Consider the following 24,796-nt stretch of genomic DNA (forward strand, 5'->3'; position numbering starts at 1 on the left):
AAAACTTACATCTTCTCTCTCCTCCGCCGCCTCCTACGCGTGTGCCTAACGCTCAGGAAATCACGTGAACTCCATCACACGTGTCAACTTCCTACTCATTTCTACTCATATTATAAATATTCCTCCCTCAAAGTCCACTACCTTTACTCACACCTTTCTACACTTGAAGAAGAAGTACCACTTTCTTCCAAAAACATCCATGAAATCTGCACTTCTAAGAACCGGTTCATTCCCGCTCCAACAACTAAACCGGACTCCCTCACAAACGGGAATGATTACCATTCCTTCCTCCCCAAGAATCTCACTCCGGTCAGGAAATAACAATACTATCTTTTCGGGAATCAAGAGGTCTAACTCAGATACCGAGTTGAATCGGTCAGAGTTGATCAACTCTCGGGTTAGCCGAGTCGGGTCGGTTTCTTTCCCGGATTTGGGTATCATTACTGAGGAGGAATCAAATGGAGGAATCGGAATTGGGATTGGGAATGGGAAAGGGAATAACTATGGGGGTAAAGGAAAAGATAGTAACAATAGTAGTAATAGTAACAGTAATGAAAAAAGTGGGATTCAAGAGTATTACCAAGAAATGCTGAAATCTAATCCTGGGGATTCCTTGCTTTTGAGAAACTATGGGAAATATTTGCATGAGGTAATTTTTTTCACATTTGCAGCCTTTTTAATGGGTAGATACTAGATATATAAATGTCATATGTTGTTGTACATGTAGAACTTTTAGTATCTCACACGGCTACATGTGATGTGTCTATGACTCTATCAGACTATTTGACACGACCAGATCACTAATTTTCGTTACGGATTTTTCATCAAGCACTCCTAAGAGTTTATGAAATGGTTGGGTACGTATATGTTTAGCTAATTATGTTTATTTGTGAATTGTGATGATTGGAATAAAATAGGTGGAGAAAAATGTAGAGAAAGCAGAGGAATGCTATGGAAGAGCAATATTAGCAAGTCCAGGAGATGGGGAATTACTGTCTTTATATGGAAATTTAATTTGGGAAACTACAAAAGATGAAGATCGAGCTCAAATTTACTTTGATCAAGCTGTTAATGCCTCACCTGATGACTGGTAAATTTCTTTGTTTTTCATTATTAATATTTTTGTCACCTTTTTAATTACTTTGATCAGTTTTTCAATTGTTTAAATTGGGTTTATTTATTTGACTTTGATAGCGTGGTTTTGGGATCATATGCCCATTTCCTGTGGGAAGCAGAGGAAGATGAAGAACATGGTGAAGAGTTTAAACATGAAAATGCTGCTGTTCCTGCTATTATTGGAGCTTACTAGATGCTTTAGCAGCTACGTAAAACAATAATAAAAGATGGATTAAAAGAATAACATAAGGGGATATATAGAATGTAAAAATTTGTGCAACTTTTTTGTTTTGTTATTTTTGCCAGTTGCCAATTATGACTTTTATGAGATGGAGATGAAAGAGCCAAATTAAAGAGGATGATATATATGTAATTTTCACTAACTTTTAAGTACTACTTCTAGGTAATAAAACTGAAAGGAAGAAATATACAAGAGTAGATGTTTTTTTCTAGTATTACTACTATATATTTTGTACAAAGTATATGCAGAACTTCTTTAAGTAGAGATTTTATACGCAAAACAAGCTAAGATTACATGCCAGAAATCATGTCTCTATCTCTATCATACAGAACTAATAGAAATATTAGCATCTTCTTTAGTTCTAAGCTAAGTTTTTGCGACCAATGTGATCAAGATCAGTACAGTCTACTTTTCAAAGACATATGCTAGAAGTTTGGTAAGGCCATAACAAAGTTATGAGTTTTTAGCTCGTAAATCCACGGTAAATCATTGGGTTGGGAAAAATGGGCACTGGGTTGGACTAAAATTTGAGGAAGTTGGTGAATTTTATAGTGATCATTGCCAATTTTTTTATGGTATAGAGAAGAATTACAGGAGAGAAATATCAAATACTACTATGAGAATTGAGAAAGAGAGCACAATATTTTGCTTTTACATATGCAAGAGTACAACTGGACAAGTACAAGGGAGTGGATAAAGTAATTCAAGTATTTTGACATCTGTTTTTTTTTTTTTTTTTTTTTTTTCAGAAACTTTCATAACTTAGTCATGCAAATTACAAAGATCTATACAATCCTTCTCATAATAATTTTTACAACAACTAGGGGGAGAGGGATATATTGGGGAAATATTAGTACTAACACTCTACCATTGTTGAATTTATACTATTGTGGAAGAAAGAGAAAGAAGATGGTTGATAACAAACGACTAACTGCTTTTATTAATTCCACAATGATTTTCTAATACATAAGTTGAATATATAGCATATAAAGACAACAATAAAAGCTTAAAAATAGGATCCATGATCTATCATGATCAAGAAATCAAGGGCCACTAACAACAAAGTTTTCCTCTGCCCTCTCTCTACAAAAACCGGCCTAACCCCAGAACTCGCCGGAGATCCGGCGCCGTGTAGGTTTTCGGCGGGTCTCCGACGAGTTCCATCGTTTTTTATTTGCCTTTTCTGTCGATTTTCCATGGATTTCCATAATATTCACACTTCTGCCTCGTCGCCAAGAATTTCATTGGTCTCGTCGGGTAGTTCTTCGGCCTCTTTCCGTCACTCGTCGCTCTGCTTTCCGGTCGCATCTTCTCCATCCCGCCACCAGTCTTTGATCCCGACCTGTCTCCGCCGTCTCCACCGATCATCGTGAGTTAGTTTAGTTTTGGTTTCCCCTCCCCCTCCTCCCTGTTTCGTGGTTAGGTGTTTCTCCCCCTCCCCTTAGTTATCAGTTTTGGGCCTCCCCTCCCCCTCCCCTTAGTTCTCAGTTTCGGGCCTCCCCCTCCCCTTATTTATCAGTTTTGGGCCTCCCCCTTCCCCCTAGTGTTGTTTCAGGATAAACGTCAAGGTACGGGGTTTTCCCCGGCCTCCCCCTCCCCCTTAGTGTTGTGTACGGTTTCTCACGGTGGTTGTGCTTTTCCCTCTTCACCTGGTGTTGCTGTGGATCTTGGAAGTGCGTTCCCTTTTACGTTTAGTTTGTTTTACGTTGTTGAGTTTTTGGTTGGATTAGTATGGTGGTGGGGTTTGTTAAATCCATCTATCTAGGTGGTTGGTTAGGGTCAACGATTTCATGTATGGGGTTTGGTTTATCCGGTTTTCATAATCGGATTATTTTTCGATATCTAACCTTGGTTAGATCTCAATCTCGCTTGGTAATGGTTTCATTTATCATTGCCTTGACAAAACGATATCTGAAGACGGCTCCCCAATTTGTCAAATGGGTTTATAGCGCGTCAACTCATTTGACCTTCTCCATGGTGGAGTGGTCTCAAAAAAATACCCATTCAAAAGGGTATTAAGTCACATACAAATGTGACTCTTTCAGGAAACTTGACCCGGAACTGGTCCTGTAGCGAGTTCATAATCTCGCTGTTCGTTGGTTGCCCCGCTCGTGAAATCAGACCTCTCCTCCAACTGCTTTTAGCAGGGTTCTGGCGCGCATCATCCCCAAAAAGAAGCGTCATTCACCAGATCAAGTATTTTTATTATCGTTTAAGTTATGTTTGGTTTTGTAGTTGTTGTGTAAGAGCGAGTCCAGCTCAGTTTAATTTCTTTAAGTTCATTTGTTTGTTTTTTAGCATTAGGATGTAATTCTATTTTTAATTAATGCACATTTTTCCGATAACACTCTAATACTATTTGACTCGGTAAATCTCAATAATAAGAAGACAAGAATTGACCCAACTAACTCATAATACTTAACAACAAACTAAGCATCCCATTAACTTAACAATAACTAAAATTTGAATAAACTTGCACACGACTTTTTTTCCGATGTTGGAACAATAGCTTGCACAAACACCATGGATAATGTATGCTTCTATGAACACTAGACAACACACACTCATATTTTAGAAAAGCTTGTCTTCTTTTTCAACACAAAATTGGTTTGTTCCCCTTGCTTATCTCTTTGTTTATTCCAACACCGGTCTTCTTTGTTACCATACCTTTTGCAATAGTAGCATTAAATGTTACTCATAGATTGACGTTATCCTGTGGATTGAACACGCCCTTCACTTTTTTCGCAACCTCGACTACCCATAGCATGAACCCGATCATGACCACAACCACGACTTTTTTCATAATGACATTCATTTAACATTTCCCCCATAACTTGGAAATAAAGCTTTCTCCTCGACATTTTCATTCATAGTTTTATCCATTCTCTCCTCATGAGCCATCAAGGAACTCATCAAATGAGTAAGTTGATAGGTCCTTAAACTTTAAAATTGAAGTTACAATATGTTTATATTCAATATTAAGACTCATTAATACCTTACCCACAATCGTCTCATTTGAGATATTGTCACCATATATTTTCATTTGACTAATAATTGAAATTTTATACAAATAATCTTGAATTGATTCTTTCCTTGTCATCGATGAAGTCTCAAATTGAGTAAAGTTTGTAATTTTACAACAATTACCTTCTTAATTATCCCCAAAATATTCTTGTTTGATGATCTCCCATGATTTCTTTGAGGTTGAAGCAACGGAAATTCTTGGGAAAATCTCATCATCCAATGCCGATTGGATAAACAATAGAGCATTCGCATCTTTCTTGAGATTTTCTCGTAAATTTTGATATGGTAAGTTGGAGCCTCCTTGGGTTCTTCATACCCTTGCTCCATCATCTCCCACAACTCTTGAGACTTGAACAAAATCTTCCTCTTGAGACTCCATAAATGATAATTTTTCCCTTCATATTGGATTAAGGGTTGAGACACATTACCAACATTGTTTGCCATGGACTCACACACAAAACTCTCACTCAAAAGAAATATGTTCTCACTCAAACCAATGAAACAATACTTTTTTTTCCACTTAAACTCTCTTTTCTTTTGTTTAATTTGTGGATCTAACCCGGTGCTTTGATACCATGTAGAATTTTTAGTAGAGAAAAAAGAGACAATTGGAGAAATTAAAAAGACTATATTTATATATTTTTCACACATAAATGAATAAACAAAGTAGCCTTTAAATAGGCATACAAAGCACTACTAATAATATGAGCCACTAAAGAGAGAAATTAAGAACATACTCACTACGTATCCCACTACTTGCTATCCCACTAAATAAATCATTATATAGACCACTACTTGTTAGCCCACTAAGTAAACCATTATGTAGACCACTACTTATTAGCCCACTAATTAATTATTAACAACTACTCCTAACTATTATTAGAAAAACTATTTGACTAATTTTGGAGCACAATCCAACAACCATCACCCTACATTCCTTTTCTATTGCATCAGCCACCAAATTATATTCCCGCTGACAAAACTCGATGCGAAAATGGGGATTTCTAGCACTACTTGCCTTGCACATATGAATAAGATTGAAATACTTGTGAGATCCACCACATGTTTACAATCGGAGTAGATTACTACATATGTCAAATTGTTCTCCTCCACTACTCTCATCCCTTCGATGATTGGTAACAGCTCCGTTGTTATAACGTCAAGAGCATGAGTTTGTCTAGTAGAACCCATCAACCACAACCACTAATGAGACCTCAAAACTACTTCAATATCAAGCTTATGTCAATAGGATATATAGGACGCATCAACATGGACCATCACCGTTGCTCGTCGAACTTGAAAGCGATGAACCTTGTGAACCAAATTAAACAATTAGGAACCTGTTCAGCAAAGTTTACCAATCATCTTGCATGGTTTTTTAACGAATAATTATTTATGTATGAGAAAGTTGCATACCTTATTATCTAATTTCATCTATGTTTAGAGGAATTACCATTTATTCATTGCTATATACTAACTATTATTATGGATTCAAAACATCTCTTTATGTGTTGAAACCCATTAAAATGTCCACTTGTAAGTGTCCCACATTGGAGAAAGAGGAGAGAATAAACCACTTTATAAGATTAGGAGTTACTCCTCCTATCACCAATTGGTTTCAGGATGGAACCTCCTAGCTTGTAAGTGGGCTAAACTCTCTTCCTCCTTATTGGGTTACCCAAGCCCATTTTCATATAATCTGAAATTTAATATGATATCAGAGCCCGGGTTGCGGGTCTCGTCTAAACTGTGTATTCGATCGCTACTAGATAAGGATTTACCTCGACAAGATGTCCAACCCCTAAGAGGATTATTGCTTTGACCTTTCTAGTTAGCTTTAAATTCTAAAGACACTCACAAGTGAAGGGTGTGTTGAAACCCATTAAAATGTCCACATGTGAGTGTCCCACATTGGAGAAAGAGGAGAGAATAAACCACTTTATAAGATTAGGAGTTACTCCTCCTATCACCAATTGGTTTAAGGATGGAACCTCCTAGCTTGTAAGTGGGCTAAACTCTCCTCCTCCTTATTGGGTTACCTAGGCCCATTTTCATATAATCTGAAATTTAACATTATAAGCTTAAATAAGCCTCTAGAAAGTGGAACAAAGAATTGTCTAAGTTTATGACTAATCATGGTTTTATTCAAGCCTGCCAAGATTATTGCTCTTTACAAGGCACCTTGACGGAGAATTTGTTGTAATTTTTGTTTATGCTGATGAAATAGTTTTGAATTGGTACAAGCCAAACCCATATTGATAGCGTGAAAGTTATTTTGGATAAAAATTTCACTATAAAAGATTTGGGCACATTGATGTATTTTCTAGGAATTGAGGTGCTTAGGAATTCTTCAAGTATTCTTCACAATCAAAGGAAGTATATCTTAGACATTGTTAAATATCTTCAATTACATAATTGCAAACCAATAAATGCTCCTCTTCCTATAGGTCTTGGGTTATCTACTGATGAGGGAGAAGTTCTAGATAATCCTGTTTTTTTTACCATGCCTTACTACTGATCAAGGGTCTTCAAGAGAAGCAAGAACTGCACTGCAGTTCGCTGAACTCGCATTCATGAAGGAATGTCCCTAACCATTGATTAGCTGATACGAGAGATGGAGTTAAACTACACCAGTTATAGAATCGGACAATGGACCGAAAAGTAATCAAGATTGGAAAGAAGAGCTGGCAATGGAACTTACAGACAACTTGTTGGCAGACTCTTGTACTTGAATATTACAAGATCAGAATCTTTCTTATGCTACTCAGCCTCTTATTCAGTTCCTCAACTGTCCTAGAAACCCTCATCTACATGTCGCTGTGTATGTTGTAAGATACCTTAGAAGCATTGTTGATCTTGGTCTATTTTATTATGCCAAAAGTGATATGCAACTCAAGGCATACAATGACGATGATTGGAGATCTTGTGGTTTTAGTTGTAATCCTTGAGTGCTTTTTGTGTTTTCTTGGGCTCACGTACATTTGGTTTCTTGGATGTATTTTTAGTTGTAAATCCTTGAGTGTTTTTTGTGTTTTCTTGGGCTCACATCTGGTTTAACTCAGACAAATTAGTTACAATAGTTAGAACCACTACATTCTCCAATCCCCCAGTTTGAAACTCGAAATGTTATTATCATTAGACATCAGTTTGGTTTAAACTCAAATCAAGCTCTGAGCAAGACGCCTCAGAGAAATAACAAATAATTGCCCACCAGTCTAATTTAATATATGTTGTTTGTTCTTTGCATTGCTTGTGCTCATAGATTAATATTGTGTTTATATTTTTTGTGCTACTTGCTTTAAAATCCAAGTGACTCAAGTTTACTTGGAGAACTATTGAATCATATGACAGATTAGATTTTCTACCCAGAACTCCTATTTATACAGATGTTGTCCTTTGAAATCCCGTTAACTTAATTTTAGTACACTTCAATTCAATTTAGTTTAGCTGATTTCTTATAGTTTTTGTTCAATCAACTTCAGTTCAATACAACTCAGTTTAGCCCAAGAATAGAGCCTTTTTTCCATAATACTCTTGCGGCTTGCCCCCTTTTCCTTACTCTTCTAGTCCTCCCACCTCTATCTCTCTCTATCAACATTTTCTCTCCTTAGCGCACCACCACCAAAGACACCGGGAACTTAGTCCGACAAACCGACGTCAATGACAAACCACTATCAAACGCCTTCAACCCCTTTCCTCACCATTGTGAACTCCTTCAACAATTGTCAACAGTTGCCAACTGTTGTACTACCAAATGTGATATATAAAAGGTCTCAAAAGGTGAAAAAATAAAATTGAGGTCTTAAAAGGTGAAAAATTCAAAAGGTAAGTCCATGAATGTATCTTTAACTCTAATTATATATATATAGTAGTATGTAGGAACCAATGTAAAATAATTGTATGTTGTAATTGGAATATTACTAGCCTCACATGCACGCGATGCGTGTGACGATATATTAACATCAATACTAACATCAACAAGCGTTAGAAGCACTAATATTATCTTATTGTAGTTTAACTTAATTATTTGCAATTTTTTTTTCAATGTGCTATAGGTTGATATTCTTAGATGATATATAATATCTTTAATATATGTTTAATTTATTGCGTAACATTACAGTGAAAAATTGGATGGTATAAGCTTATTTCTTTAATATATTTTAATTATGAACATACTTTTAAATTATATGTCTAATAATCATGACATATTTCTACATAAAATAAAATGATGAGATGGATTATCCGAACGATAAATTATCCTAGTCGACACATAAGACAATTATAAAAGCTAAAAAAATAAAAAGATAGACTATCCTCTTATTTCTCTTGGTATGTTTATGGATCGTCGTTAAAGTATGGTTTTTTAAATTGTAATTGCATTTAGAAGTCTATGTAGAAAGAAGTTTTGTAGTTCTTACTTTGTACTTGTTTGGATTGCTTTGGTAAGATCAGTCTTAAAAATTTCTCTTTTTAAGCATATTCTTTTTAAAAAGGTTTTATGCATACATTACATCTACCATAAGTCAGGTAATCTTAACTTTTCTTATATGGTGTCCCCTATAAATTTACTTTTATGTCTTTCAATAAGTGAAGGGAATAAAAGCAATTTTATATTAAAGAACATAAAAGTAATTTTATAAGGGAGACTATAACTCTCCCTTGATTTATATAATAAAAACATAAAAATATATAAAAAAAAGGATGATTAAACCATGTTCTCTAAATGGCCTCCTTTACTTAACTCAGTTTCTAGGCCCAAAAAAGCACGAACAAAACAGCTTCACGGTATTTGACGTTCGCTATTTACTATTTTCGTTGTCCAAAGACCAAACTCTCAGTGGCGGAGCCAGGATTTCAAAATCGAGGGGTCACAAAAAAAGACAAAGGATATTCAATATTGAAAATTGTACAACGCAAACACACATTGTCTAATATTCATTGTCATACATTCCAAACTAAGAAAAAATTACATAAACAAAAATAAATAAAAATTACAAGTGCATTCGGATAAAAGGCTTGCTTATATCTACTGATAGATTAGCCAATACGTATCCGTGATTTTGTGTCTGCAAATAGCAAGTTGTCACAATTTTAAACCCCTCCACCGATACCACCAAATACCAATAGTCTCCATCAAAACAAAAGCACCAAACCAAGAAGGATAGATAACAGAAATAACACATTCGAATAGTAAATATACCAACATGAATAAACAATTACCAGCCATGAAGGTCTTCATCTTTTGGAAACGATCAATAATACTTCTTTTTCAAGAAAATTATCAATTAATTAACACTACCTAATTTATACAAATTTACATCTCACAATTTCGACATTCACAAAAATAAAAAAAAAACAACAACAAACTAACTAAATGCATCAATCACTACATATTACACCTTACAAATTCGAAAATTCACACATATATACAAATATTACAATTAATATCAACCAACTAATATTTTAAATATACAATTTACTAATTTAGGAATTAGAAAATAAATAATGTAAAAGAATTAAAATTTAAATTCTGTAAATAGTTCAGCAGTAATACCTGACGCCTGATGGCGATGGCTGCGGGGCGCGCGCTAGTCGGAGGAGGCTGCGGTGCTGTGCGGCGGTGCCGGTCCGGTGCCTGAATGTTGACTGGGCTGGACGGAGGAGACCGTGAGGCATGAGGGTGTGAGGTAAAAAAAAAATCTTAGGCGTGAGAATTGGGAAAGGAAGGAGAGAGAAATGGATAGTTTTCAAAATTAAATGATTTTTAATTTAATTTAAAATCTGATAAGAATTGAGAGTTGGGAAAATTGGGAACCACATAATTAATATATGGAAGTGGCCAAGTGGGCCAAAAAGAAGTATCAAGAAATTAGCTGTTACCTACACATACTGTACGCTACCTGCTGCGAGTTCCTTTTTTTTCTCGAAAAATCTTTAATTTTTTTTTAATTTCCGGGGTTAGGTGACCCCACGTGCCCCAAAGTGGCTCCGCCACTGCAAACTCCAATATTGTGATTCAGGATTTCTGGTGCACAAATAGGACTAGCCTCCTTAGAATTTCCTTAGCTTTTTTTTAATTAAACAAAAGTGTTTTCGTATGATCAACATATGCCCATCCCGGAAATGGGAGGGCTTCGAGCTCGATTATTTGGCTCGCGGTTGGATCTGGCCCAACTCGATTTTTTGGGGAAAAAAGGGCAACGAGTGAATTATTTTTTGAAGGAAAAATTTTATTAATTGAATGTCAAACAACATTTATATTATATATTAAAGAAAAACAAGATGCAATCAAACAAGGTTAAATCAAATTTGTTTTGGAAGAAACTACAATGAACCACATCAAGCAATACACCGCATCCCCTTATATTTGCTGATCAAGCCGCTATTGATGAGAACTCTATCATTCTGACATAGTTTGGGAAGAACATTCTTGATCGTGTCATATTTACCACATCCTAGATTCTAATACCTTCATTTTTGAGTCTCGAACTTCAGCCAATGAGAACAATTTCTCATACCTAAAAATAAAAAACAAAAAAACATACTCACAACTTCCATAGGAGAGAAGGAGATCTCCACAACAAAAACTAAAATATTCTCATAAAGAGATACTAATTTATTCAACAAAACAAGAAAAAGAACTAAAAACTGAAAATAAAAGGAGAAAATGGGCTTACCATGGATGAAAACATCCATGACAGCCCCCAACTGATGAATAAATGGCAGGGGAGGCTACTGATGAATAAGAGGTATGGGAGGATAAGGTTTTAGAGGGCAGCGAGTGACTTAAATATGAAAAATGAAGCTAATTTTTGAACTGGCCTGAAAAGCCCGCATGGCCCAACCCGAATTAACGGGTTTTGGTCGAGAATTTTGCCTGAGGCCCGGTCTGCCTAAAGCTTTGGCGAAACATGCCACTTTTTTTCCCCAATATTTGGCATGTATCATGATCACCTCTACATCGTATATCTCTATTATATAAGGGAAGGGGGGGAGGTGTGGTGTCCCCATTTAAATATACTGGTTTACCTCCTTTTCTTTCTAAATTACAAGACCAATTTCAACCAAAACGAGACTTCAAAAAAACTGTTAGAAATACAATTGTCTCTATTTTATAAGGGAAGGGAGAAGGTATGGTGTTTTCCTATAAATTTACGTAATTGCCCATTAGATTATTAGTAAATCAACTACTCTACCAATAAAAGGATGAAAGAAAGTCAAACTCATATAAAATAAAAGTAACTAAAATTGGATGCAATCAAGTTATAATTAAGCCACAAAAAAAATTAAGCACAAGAATTAGTACATTTTTTTGGACGAGGCACAAGAATTAATATATTCTTGTTGAAAAAAGTAAAAAAGAAAATTGTATCAATCAAATATTTGATCAATCAATACACAATCAAGTAGTATTACATCAGAAAAATACAAGTAATTAACAAAGTGAAACGATTTATTTAACACAAAATACTTTGTCGATAAAAATGTAAGAAATCCTAAATAAATCTAGGTAACATTATTTTATTGCTCACCACTTTTAAATTTTAAAACCTTAAAGAAAGTATAAATAAATAAATAAATAAAAGACGAGTTAACAGGTTAAGTGATATAGGCTTAACGAATGAAATCTAGCTAGCCAAAAAAACAAGAATGTCTAATGTTCAAATTTTACCCTTGCTAATTCCCAAAAAGGGTAGAATGTGTGTTTAAAAAAAATGAGGCACGCATCGAGTGCGTAAATTGCTAATACCTTCTATGCGTATGTCACTTGCATGACTTATATTTTATATTCTCTAAAGAAAACTTAAATATAATTTTTTTCATTATTTTACCAATACGTGAAATCTCTAAACTTTTATGATTGTCTAATTATTCCCTCTTTTTTTTAGTTGCACCATCTGTCAATTTAAGTGTTTGCTTTTTTTTTTCCGCCATTTTTGTTTTTCAGCAAAATTCTTGGGGTTATTTTTCTTATACCATCAACCTTATACTTCATATATTAATAGATGGGCAAAGGGGGTGTCTATCCTTTTTCATAAAACTTAAAATGCAAATGGTACAACTTAAAAACTGACAATTATTAAAAAAAAAAAATCTCAATTAGTGCACTTTGACTTTCCTTTTACTTTTTTACGTGCGTGCCTTGGCTACATCTCTCTTACTAGAAAGACAAAACTAGTAGGATGTTATAATGTTATTTCTTTATTATTCTTTTTCCAACTTAAAAAATGTCATTAGAGTAAACTAAAAAGCTGTTAAAAGTTGTATTACTAATAATATTATGTTTTTAAACATGAAATTTCGTATTGAAATTTAGAAGGGAATTGTTTTTTTTGATATGGAGAATTACTCCTCTAAAATCATAGTTATAATTTATGTGTATATGTTCATGATTGTTAATTTTTGTATTTTTTTTATTTATTAGGAAATTAAGTTAGCCCAAGAGCTAACTCCTACAAAGCTACTAGCCTGTAGGAAACACCAACACATTGGCTGGTAAGGCATGCATAGCATGCTAAGAAAATACCCCAGCATAATGCTGGGAGTAAGGATCGAACCCCTGACCTCAAGGGCCAAAGGGGAGCGCTCTACCCATTTGAGCTAACTCCTATCCTTATTGTTAATTTTTGTATAGGTAAGGGATATCGCTTCTTACTTGCAACACTTCATGAAAGTGTAGGTATTACTTTGATGAGTTAGGCGCTTTGTTGTTTCCTACTCATCTACTTGACATTATTGTTGATATACATATATATGTTATTCTACTTCCTCCAAAATGGAGGAAGTTACTTACCTAGGCCCCCCTAGGTAAGTAGAGCTTTCCATAGGAAGTTCTACTTCCCATTATCAACCTAACACAATTTTCCACTTCCTAAAAATTTCAAATTCATGGAAAAAATAACTTCCTAGAAAGTATGACTTCTCATATACAACCAAACAAGGCCTTAGTATACAATCCAATTCCCGATTTTGGAGCATTGTTTTTCTTCAATTTCAGGTTTTGGAAAAGAGAACTTTTTGGAACACTTGGTGATGGAGACTTTAATGAATAAGATCAGTCATATTATATGCTTTTATAGTGTTGGTGGTGCACGTTGGCAATACATTAGTGGTGGAGAGGTGGTGAAGTATGATGATGAATGGGAGCTAATCTAGTGATGTTGATACAGGTAAATGGTATTGAGTTTAAAATGTAAAAATTTCAAATTGAGCAAGCTCCAATTAGTGAGGTATACATTATGTTATGGGCACATTAATATAGGGGAACTACAAAAGGATTTGAAGAAAATCACTAGAAATGCAATCAAATATTCAAGTTAGGGATTAAGTTTCCTTTTACTTTTAGATTTCTCAGAACCGTTGTTCTCAACTATCAAGATCCATACGTTTCGATTATAAATAATAGCATTGAACGGTTATCATTTTACTCAAATCCTCCTAAATTTTTTCAGCATATTGGGTTTGCTCTATTCTTTTACAATGTTGCTATCATTTATTCTACATCTATAAACTTGCCATAACTTTTTTACTTTCTACTTCTTTCTCTAACGTCTTCATTGTTTCATCATATGTCTCATAAGAATTGTTTTTGATCCAATCCACACGAATCAATAAAAAAGGATTTTAAAAAAATATTATGAAAGTTAAATCACTTGTAAATCAATAATTCTTCCATCCCATATTAATTGTCATGTTTAAGGAATAAAAATATATAATAAATCATCATAAACTGTATTATTTTCCACATTTTATTTCACTTTAGACCAATGTAAATTGAGATTAGTAGATTATTTAATGCTTTTGTTATTTTATTTTAAACTTGGCAACTATATTAAGACATTCAAAAAAATTGACAACTAAAATGGGAATAAAAAGAATATTTAGTTTACTTTATTTAGAATTCAAACTCATTTTCTAGATTTCTTTTGAGTGTGATTTCATTTTTCAAATGAGTTTACATTCTCTTTTTTTAGGCTATAACAAAATGCTTTTCTAGGTTTAATTATGGCTCCGTTTGGTAGGGCGTAAAATATTTTCAGTGTAAAATGATTTTCATGGAAAACAATTTACAATGGAAAACACAATTCCAAATTTAGTTTTCCGTTGTTTGGTTCGATGTAAAAAAAATGATGAAATGAAAGGAAAATGAAAGGGAAAGTAAGGAGGTAGTGAGAGGATGTACAAGAGAAAGAAGGAAAATAGTTTTCCCTTCATTTTGAAAGGAAAATGGTTTTCCATCCTTGGGAGAGTAATTTTCCCCAAGGGAAAATAGTTTTACACTCTTTTGCCAACCAAACAATGTAAAACTGAAAATAGAGGAAAACAGTTTTCCGGGAAAACGTTTTACGCCCTACCAAACGGAGCCTATATAAAAGATCATTTCCATCCAATTGAAAAATGTTCAGTCCAATAATTCCCATTTTAGAACGAAGCTAAGGCCAAGGCCAAAGTTGCTATAACAAACAGGCAACCCGCCCAAAAACGAAAAACGGGCTTATCGACCGCCGTCTTCAACCTTCTAAACCCCAGCTTCTCTGTTTCTTCGAATGCAAACTTAACAATGGCGAAGAAATCAAAGGAACACCGCAACAAAACTTCAACTTCTAAATCTGAAGAAAATCCCGCAACTCCTAAAAACATTCTCAACAAATTATTCGGCGAAATCTCAGATGCTGAACCCTCTAATTCTTTGTTTTCCTCAGAAAATCCCTTCCGCAGAAAACCGACGGAAGTTTCAGAAACCCTAAAAATTGCGGAGGTTGAGAAACCTGAAATTAAGATAAAGAAGAGGAATAAGGACGAAATTGTTGTAGAGGAAGGTAAGAAATTGAAGAAAGAGAAATTGGGGAAAAACCCTAATTTGGGAATTGTTAATGGGGAGGAAAACAATGTGAAATTGGAAGAGAAGGAGAAGGAGAAGAAGAAGAAGAGGAAGAGAGATGAATTGGAGAGGGATTATGAGGTGAAGAAATATGGAGTTGCTCCAGAAGTGGTGGAAGAGGAGAAAGAGAAAGTGGTGGGTGGGAAGAAGAGGAAGGCCATGGATAATCCTGCAGAAATGATGGTTTCTCCAGAAGGGTATGATGATGAAAGTAAACTTTTGAGGACTGTTTTTGTTGGAAATTTGCCTTTGAAGATCAAGAAGAAGGTTTTGTTGAAGGAGTTTAGTAAATTTGGGGAGATTGATTCAGTTCGAATTCGGTCTGTTCCCACATTGGATGTGAGTTTGTGGCATATTAATCTTTTGTGTTTTTTTTTGGGTTTGTGTTTTTTTTTGGGTTGGTGTTGTTAATGTGATAATTATATCTATGATTTTTGTTGTTATAGAGTAAGAAGCCGAAGAAGGTTCAGGTGATACATGGGAAACTCAATGAGGCAGCTGACAGGTACTTTCTTCAGTTCTTGTTGCTGCATTGCTATGTGCTGCAGTAGATTATTCCATTATCTGTCTGTGTTACCTTCTTGTCTTGTTTTAATTTGCTAAACATGTGTTGGGGTGCTGGTAATTTTCGATTGATGTGACTAGTGATTCGAGTTTCATCCAGGGAAGTACTTCCTCAATATGTGATAGATGTCTGTGAGTTGCAATAATGATGTATCGTATTGGAAGGTTTTCTGTAGTGAGATGTCAGATTAGTGTATTAATGTTGTTGATTGCTTTGAGTTAGTATTAAATAGATAGTAGTATCATTTAGGATTTGAGACATTCTTCATTAAGTTGGAGAATGTAACTAAGCCAATGATGGATTGGGCGTGGACATGGTGTTAGGAAGGAAAACTAAAATTTTGTTGGTCTGGTATTAGGCAAATAGGTTTGAACAGATAATCTTTGTGAGACAGTCAGCGTAGGTGTTTGTCAATTGGAGATATCTGAGTGGTGGTGGCAAGTGCTGCGGTGGTTGCTGATGGTGGATTGTGAGCTTATGAGGTAGCTATATGATGTTGACTAGGTCTAGATAGTTTTGCATTGGTGATAGTTTTTTCAACTCTGACCTTATTGGAGACAATCCGTATTCTCTCGACAGCGAACATGCACTATGGATTTGTTTTCCCCTCCATCTCCGATTCTGTCTTGGAAAACTCATCCTATGGTGGGTAATATGGTCTTTCTCATTCTTTGCCTCACATACAAAATGGTCCATAAGAAAGAAGGAGACTGTTCTTGTACTTGTGGACTTGTGGTTAGCTTTTCATTTTTGTTTTTGAGAGAGAAGCAATATTGATTCGATAAAGGGGTTAAATATCTAGAACGTAGTTAATTTGCATGGCTAGTTTTCTGGATTGTCTTCAGTTGGCCATATATTTGAGTTGTCCTTCATGATATTTTTTTCTTCTCCATGTGTATTTATATTGTCCATATGCAAATTTTTTCCCTCTCTGATGGAGTATATTTGCAGTGTCAATGCCTACATTGTTTTCAAAACAGAGCAAGCTGCTGAAGCTTCCTTGGCCCATAATATGTCTATGGTATGCAATTTGGTTGGTTTGAAATTCTTTTGCTATTGATTATTTCCTTTTTTTCCATGTTGATATCTGTATTTGACTGTATGTCTTTTTTTATGACCCATATCTAACTTCGGTTCAGGTTGGTGGAAATCATATTCGTGTTGACAGGGCATGCCCACCTCGGAAGAAATTAAAAGGAGAGGATGCTTCAGCTTCTCTTTATAGTAACAAGAGGACACTTTTTGTGGGTAATTTGCCGTTTGATGTGAAGGTATATGCTTGATATGCTTGTCATCTTATGCCTCCCGTATAAAACTTTATATCTTGCTCATGTTACTAATTTGATCTTTGGCTTTTCATCTCAACAGGACGAGGAACTTTATCAGTTGTTTTGCAGTATCAAGCAGCTGGAATCTAGCGTTGAAGCTGTTCGAGTTGTCAGGGATCGTCACACAAGTCTAGGGAAGGGGATAGCTTATGTCTTGTTCAAAACAAGGGTATGTCTTGTGCTCTGTCTCTATCTATATAATATATACCAATGTACCATATGTTTGAGGAATAATAAGTTGCTGCTTATAGATGTTATAGTATATTCTGGAATGTGGAGGACGTTCTGAAGTGGTTTCCTGTGTTTGTGCATTTCTTATGCTTTACTATATAAGCCTCTTTTGCATTTTTAGCGTGAGGAAAGTTGTGTTGAGGGCTTGAGACCAAGGTAAACGACCCTTGTTAGGATAGTTGGAAAAACTATGCAATGTGATAGAGACACAGAGTAGACCGTTTGCGATCTTTCACCTAATGTTTAGGTGTGGGCTGCAGGTGTCAGGATTAAATACTCAGAGCCTCCTTTCGGATCCAATTTCTTTGTCCCCGCCATGCTAAGCGCATGTAAACCATGGGAAATGATGTATCTACTGCACAAAATATGTCACATTAGTCAGTCTGCTGTTATTGATTAGTGTTAAATTGTTGAAAGCACATATTTGTACAATAACAGCCCGTTTGGTAGTTGGTTATAAATGGTGGTAATGAGAATGAAGAAAATCATTGTTCATTTCCAGGATAATGCTAATTTATCGTAAAGTGTCTATTTATCTTAAATTTTCATTTCCATCGAATACCACCTTGTAGGTGGTAATGAAAATTCCTCCCCTTGGAGAAAAAAAAAAACAAGCTTAGGGGTGAGATAGTTTTCCCATGGAGAAAAGAACACAAACTTAGGAATTGAAATTGCCTCCCTATGGAGATTTTAAGGATGCTTCCCTTGTAATATTACACTTAAAATTCATTCCCATTACCACTATTTATTAATGACTACCAAACAGGCCATAAGGGACTAAGGGGTATAAAACAGAAGGTAATAAATTTTTGTGTGCAGATAGATATTGGTTTGTTACCTTGGAATTTTGATTGAATATATTTTATGTAACCAAACTTTTTCTACTTGGTAATGTGAAGATATATGTGCATTAATCTTGTATTTGGCACCCATACTAGTGGCAACACGGATGGCTTAAATTTGCCAGTCTCATCTTCTTTGCTCCCCTTTTGGGTGATGAGGGTGTGCTAAGATTTGTACTCCTTGATAGACCTAAACTTGGCAATGTGTTTGCCTAGAAGCTACTCTATGGACTTTGCCAAACACAGGTTGTGGCAACTAGGCGTGTTTACATGCACTAAATTATTATCTTTTCGTATTATGTCCTCACATTGCTTACATTTGGGGGACCTTGTATGAATGGATGCTAGTATGTATGATTTTATGTATACTAAACCACTGGGTAAGGTGTTTGCATCACAACCCGTGGCTTGCATCACTTGCTATGTCCTGCTTTTCTGTTTGATGACAACACAGCTACTCAATTTTCATTTGCTTGATTGTTGTTCTTGCTCCTTGTTACCAGGAGGCAATAATAATATGTTTGTTGTGATAATTGCCTAGAAGCGACTATATGGACTTTGCCAAACACAGGTTGTGGGCTTGTGGCAACTAGGCGTGTTTGCATCCTTGCACTAAATTATTATCTTTTCGTATTATGTCCTCACGCTGCTTACGTTCGGGGGACCTTGTATGAATGGATGCTAGTATGTATGATTTTGATCTTTTGCTGTTATAGGAGGTTGTATGATTTTTTTATTTATTATAGCCTTCTTTGCTCAGTGTTGTGAGCGGCAGGCCTTCTGGAAGAATTAAGGTTTAGACTCTTCATTGGTTTCACTAGCGAGCTTAGTCTTTTTGGTCTTTCTTTGAGGTTGCCCCTTCCGCAGAAAATTTTCGTCATAATTTTTCTTCACATTATGTTTTTTAGTCACGTGATGTACTTTTACATGTGAATTTCTTAGTTTCAGTCTCAGCATAGCTTCCGCCCTTTCTTGCTTTCTGCTTGAATATGATTATGATTTATTGGGTTTCGACAAATTTCATAACGATTGTCTTTTTTTTTTTATACAGGAAGATGCTAACTTTGTTTGTAAGAAACACAAACTGAAGCTCCGAGACCGTGAATTGAGGATTTCTCATGCCAAGTCAAACACTCAATCTACACCCTCCAAAACACCTTCCATAACACCTTCCAAGAGGAGAAGTTCATTTTCTGGTGACTCAGAAAGCTCCCCTGCTAAGAAGTTTTCAGCAGGTCCAAAGACTCCAAGAGGTCGCTACAAGTTGAGTGTCGGAGGTGATACCTCATATCAAGGTTTACGTGCAAGTAAATCTGGCGAGAAAAAGATGACTCCCTCTAGAAGAACTCCTGCTACACCAGCTGTCGTGAAATCTGGATTGAAGAGTGGAGATAAAATCAAACAGAGAAAGGATAAAAGACCATCAGTAGCAGCCAGAAAGGCAAAAGCAAATGCTATGCTGAGTGGTGGTGCTTCCATCAAAGGAGGGAACAAAAGGAAGATGGATGCTAGAACTCCTCTCAGTTCTAACAACAAGAAGAAGGCTAAGAAATCCAAATGAAAGAGCTGTAGTGTTTAACGATCGTCTGTCCATTGTTGCTCTTTGAAATATGTTCAAGTTTTTACTCAAAAGGAGAGATTGTTGTAATTTGATCTGAGCAGTCGATACAACCTTGTATTAGGTTGTGCAGTTTTCTACTATACATTGTAAACTGAGCATGACTTTTTGGCTAAATATGAGTTAGTTAGATTTTTTTTTTCCATTAGTTTAATGAGGCATTTTTGTAATTTAATGCTGTGTGGCCAATAACATTCCTATCACTAAAATTTAGCCAAATGGAGTTTTTTTTTCTTCGTAAATGCTTAAAATGCTGAAGTTCTATGTTACATCTTTTCATTTTGTTGTGAATGTTGTAATCGAGCTTGTCCATTTCTCCCTCACTAATATTGAAGATTATAATTCTATTGCACCTTATGAGCTTGTGGATATGTTTTTCCTATAGATTTTGCTCACTTTTTAGGCTTTTAGCAATGAACTACTTGCCCCTCATCAATAAATCACAAGTAATTGAAGGGTCTTTTTTTTTAGAGGATTTGGAAGGGTCTTTTTTAATTAGAGTTCAAACAATCCTTAGAATTTTAACTTAAAAATTTTCTACTTAGGCATCAATTAAAGTTGTGGAAATTTTGAAAATTTAATTAACCAAATATTAAAAGATATACTGCTATCATCGAAAATTCTAGATGAAGAGTGATTAAAGTATAGAGGGTCTGCTATTTTTCTTGTCATTGACGTGGACAATAAAAGTTCAAGCATGAATGCGACAAGGACCTTCATCGACAACTTGAACATTCAAGAGAGTTAAGATATGAACTGTTTGAATACCTTGAATCTATATTGTAGTCTGGCTCCAAATAACCTAGCAAAAGTGTCTCACTGCCTGGTCAGTGAATTAGGGTCCAGGTCGAAGCGCCCTGGATTGGGGGAGCAAGGAAGCCCTCAAAACTTATAACATATGGGGTTTGCTTTCCGTTTTTATGTATTGGCCCTTATTTATGGCCATTATGTTTAGGCAAATTAGAAGAGCACTATATAAACCTTCTCATTAACTCCAGCCTAGCCGTTGTTTTGTTTTATGTACTTTCCCTCCTTAAAGATAATAAAAAAAATGAATTATCCTCTGATTGTACAAGTAGCTAACACTATGTTAGTAAACCACGTTAGATCCATACGTCGGTTGTTATATTTAATTCTTTGTTGCTTTATTGCTCTCTTTATAACAAACTGACATTAGAGACGAATCATTAGGGTTTGCAATTTCGAGAACAAAGATGTCTGCTTTAAATGTGAAGAGCGACAAATTCACCAGAAGCCGAATTACGACAGATTAAGATGTGAACCCTGCTGAGACAATAGGGACGGTGGGAGCCTCTATATGGGAAATCAAAGAATGAGGGCGCGAATGACAACGATTAAGTAGTTTAGAGAAGGCCTATTCGACAATCATGTCTGTTATTTCTCTAGTAACACTACAAGAGGAGGAGTGAAGTGTATGTGTAGTAATACACCTACATTTTGCGGAATTATAAAACTAAAATAGAAAAGCAAGCTAAAGGAACACGAGAGACTTTAGGAGGAAACACTTCTTGGGCCCTACAGGAAGAAACAACCTCGGCCACAAGGGGTTTCAAACTCGACTCTTTCACTAATTAGGCCAAATACCTTTATTACAACCTTATTATACTCAAGGCCACAACTTGAGTTCCTAAACTCAAGTTCCTTGACAGCTGTTCCTCTCAACTTCACTTGAAATTATCTTTTTTTACTTGTTTCACTCAAAGCTTCTCTTATACAGGATTTCACTCAAAATCCCCTTACCGCAAAATCAAAATTACAATGAACATTTAACTTAGTGGAATAGAGTAAGAAGACAAATGAATATATGGCTTGTAAGAGAATTAAGGCACTGTCATTTTAATTACTTAAATTCACTTAATCACTTAGTCAATCACAAAAACTTGATTAAAGTATATTTATAGTAGTCATTGTATAAAGCGTGGGATTAAACATATATTAGTGGCTTAAAGCATTAACCTATGTTGTTCCTTAGCTTGAGGAACAAGCTCAATGATCTCCCACAAACACCATGTTCAATTTGAACGTGTTTAACAACCCAGTAACGACTTCCTACATTTTAGTAGTTACATGTGCATTATTTCTTTATTTTCGCTTTTTTCTAATGGCTATTTTAAATAATAAAACCAAATTTAAATCCTTTTAACAAGTAATATCTAAAAAGATTTTCCTTAAAACAAAAGGATTCAATTTTCAAATAAGATAAATATTTTACATAAAAAGGTTTTCTTTAAACCATAAGTTAATCAAATAAAATCTTTAACTCCATCTTCCTAAATTTTAGCCTTTAAATGGTAATACCGTTACACCTTATACCATTAAACATGTTCCTATGGTTGCTACTAAGTTCCTTTATTTTAGATCAAATTTACCAACATGTCAGTTCCTTACAAAGTAACAAACAAACATTCTCTTTACGTAGCCAGGTTTACCAAATCTTACTCGTTCCTTACATAGGAACTAAAAGATAAAAAGCCTTGCGTGGTTCTTTTGCTCCAATGTAACTTCAGTTTCAAAACCTTGAGCATCTACCATTAGCCTTCAAAATCCAATGTGATTTCTTCCTTAGGCTTAGTATTCTCTTTACTAAATTTGTTGATACCTTGCAGGTTTCCATTCACCCAACACTTAGTGTATAACTGAGTTTGTCTCTTTGTTCCTTTGTCATAATAAAAACTAGGGTTCAACAATATTGTGCTTGGTTGATGACATCATCACCGAGATCACTAAAGAAGATATCGTTTAACCATTAAGTTGCTTTTGAAGCAACATCTGTGCACTGTGTATGCAGGAAGGTATGCCCCATAGTGATCATTTAGATCAATTTAATACTAGCTTATTAGATCCGCGTATATATGTTAAAGTAGATGACGAAGATGCTGCCCTAATTTCTTTGCCTTTATCATTTGAAATTTTGTGGATTCTTTTGTTGTTGGGAAAGATAGTCGGTCTCTGGAACAAGTAAAATGTTCTCTCCATACTAGAGAGGTCTGTCATAAGGCACCTAATTCAAGTATAGAAAATCAGGCACCGAGATTAGTTGTTACAGGGGTAAGGGACAAGAAAAAATTGGTAAAAAGAAGTCGAACAATAAAAATTTGAATACTAAGGGTCCAAAAACTAATGATATTGTAATTACTAGAGTACAAGGAGAAAGGGGCGTTAGAAAAAGAATGTCCTAAGTAAAAAAAAAAAAGCAGGACAAGAAGGAAGGTTATGTTGCTTTGGTAGAAATTGACACCAAATCTGAAGAATATAATCTATCCTTAGTCGCCAATGAACAATCACATCACAAAGATGTGTGGCAGCTGTATTCTTGGGCATCTTACCATATTTCTTAGTAGGGAGTGGTTTTCAACTTATGAGAAGATAGATGGAGGTAATATTTCTGTGACTAATAGTGTTGTTTGTAAGGAAGTTGGAATATGCTTAATTATAGGATAAGGGCACATGATGGTTCTTTCTTTACCTTGAACGAAGTTATGCATGTCCCATTAATGATAAAAAACTTAATATTGTTGACGTTGTTAGATAGCAAGGGTTCTAAGGTGCTTTTGGAAGGTATAAAACGTGGTACTTTGTATTTTTTGCAAGGTTCTATTCAGGTTCTATTGTTGTTGCATCGTCTGAAGTTCACAAGGATGATATGCCTAAAATGGCATATGAGGCTTGGTCACAAATATGTGGTCCCTCTTGGCCCCTTTCCCATTTCCTTTTTCCTCTTTTTCCTCCTTAATACAAGGTGGATACTATATTCTGATATGTCTGATATGATTTTGGGCTTTTCTTTAGTGGGCTAAGAAAAATAACAATGCTGTAATTTTCCCCCAAAACGTTTTAGGGGCCAGGCCTTGGCCTACCCCTTAAATGTATGTTCGTGTCGAAGAGGAATTTTCTTTGTGGCCACAAGATCAAGGATCTTGAGTTTTGCGAACACTGTGTGTTTGAAAAGTTACATCACAACAAGTTTCCAAATATTGTTCACATAACAAAAGGTGCACTTGATTATATCCTCTAATCGTTAGGGTTCTTCTCAAGTTAAATCTATTGGAGTTCATAGGTGTTTGTGTCTATGATCTATGATTATTCAATAATGACTTGGGTAATTGCGATGAAGCATAAAAGTGATGCCTTCAAGAACTTCAAGCACAAGGCATTATTATTAGTGGAAAAATCAAACTAGGAAGAAGGTCAAGAGGCTGCAAACTCATAATGCACTGGAATTTTGATGGTCTAAGTTTAATGAAGTTTTCAAGGATGAATTGCACGTCATCATACTATAAGGGATACGCCACAACAGAATGGAGTTGCAGAATGCACGAATCAACATTGTTGGAGAGTGCAAGGTGCATGCTCTCTAATGCTAAGATTAGCTAGAAGATATTAGGCAGAACGAAGCGGTAAACATTACATGCTATTTTATTAACCATGGAGCTTATACATCTATTGATTGTAAAATACCTTATGATGTGTTGTTGGTAAGCCTGCAAATTATTCTTTGCTGAGAGTTTTTAGTTGTAATGTTTGCTATCTTGCAAGTGAGGCTATAGATCTTGGTCACCATCAACAAATAAAGTTATATTTAGTAGTAGTGTAATGGTTGATGAAAATTCTATGCTTAACCCCATTGTAAAGTCCATTACATCAGAAGAAAGTGGTCAGGTAAATAAATAGGTAGAGCTGCAAATCACTCTTGATGAGAGTGACACACAGCACCAAGGTGGCCGGAGAACATTAACATGATGCTACACAAACTGATCTCACTCACTTACTTTCTCATCTCGCATAATTATGTTGCGAAAGCTCTCTTTCTCTCTCTTCTCCCCGCACCTTATCACTCGTTTGCTGTTAAATTTTGAGGTACACTCTTCTTATTCTCTCATTATCTTCTTTCTCCCTCTTCAAGCGCCCTTTTTCTCTCATCTCTTTAA

The 24,796-nt window shown here is 35.3% G+C and overlaps 2 protein-coding genes across 2 annotated transcripts; both read left to right on the top strand.

Annotated features, from left to right (window-relative positions):
• The first annotated feature begins 143 nt into the window (after positions 1 to 143).
• LOC104908168 (hypothetical protein) lies at positions 144 to 1,574 on the top strand. Its single transcript, XM_010697251.4, has 3 exons — positions 144 to 649; positions 918 to 1,090; positions 1,195 to 1,574. Exons 1-3 carry the CDS (start codon positions 200 to 202, stop codon positions 1,307 to 1,309), a joined length of 738 nt encoding a protein of 245 aa, XP_010695553.2. The 5' UTR covers positions 144 to 199; the 3' UTR covers positions 1,310 to 1,574.
• Positions 1,575 to 14,769: 13,195 nt separating this feature from the next.
• LOC104908166 (uncharacterized) lies at positions 14,770 to 19,992 on the top strand. The gene is made up of 6 exons (XM_010697250.4): positions 14,770 to 15,602; positions 15,710 to 15,768; positions 16,780 to 16,849; positions 16,968 to 17,099; positions 17,197 to 17,325; positions 19,281 to 19,992. The coding sequence occupies exons 1-6, from the start codon at positions 14,943 to 14,945 to the stop codon at positions 19,788 to 19,790; spliced, it is 1,560 nt and encodes a 519-aa protein (XP_010695552.2). The 5' UTR covers positions 14,770 to 14,942; the 3' UTR covers positions 19,791 to 19,992.
• Positions 19,993 to 24,796: the final 4,804 nt, after the last annotated feature.

The sequence above is a fragment of the Beta vulgaris genome, chromosome 5 (assembly GCF_026745355.1).
Source record: "Beta vulgaris subsp. vulgaris cultivar EL10 chromosome 5, EL10.2, whole genome shotgun sequence".
Lineage (NCBI taxonomy): Eukaryota > Viridiplantae > Streptophyta > Magnoliopsida > Caryophyllales > Amaranthaceae > Beta > Beta vulgaris.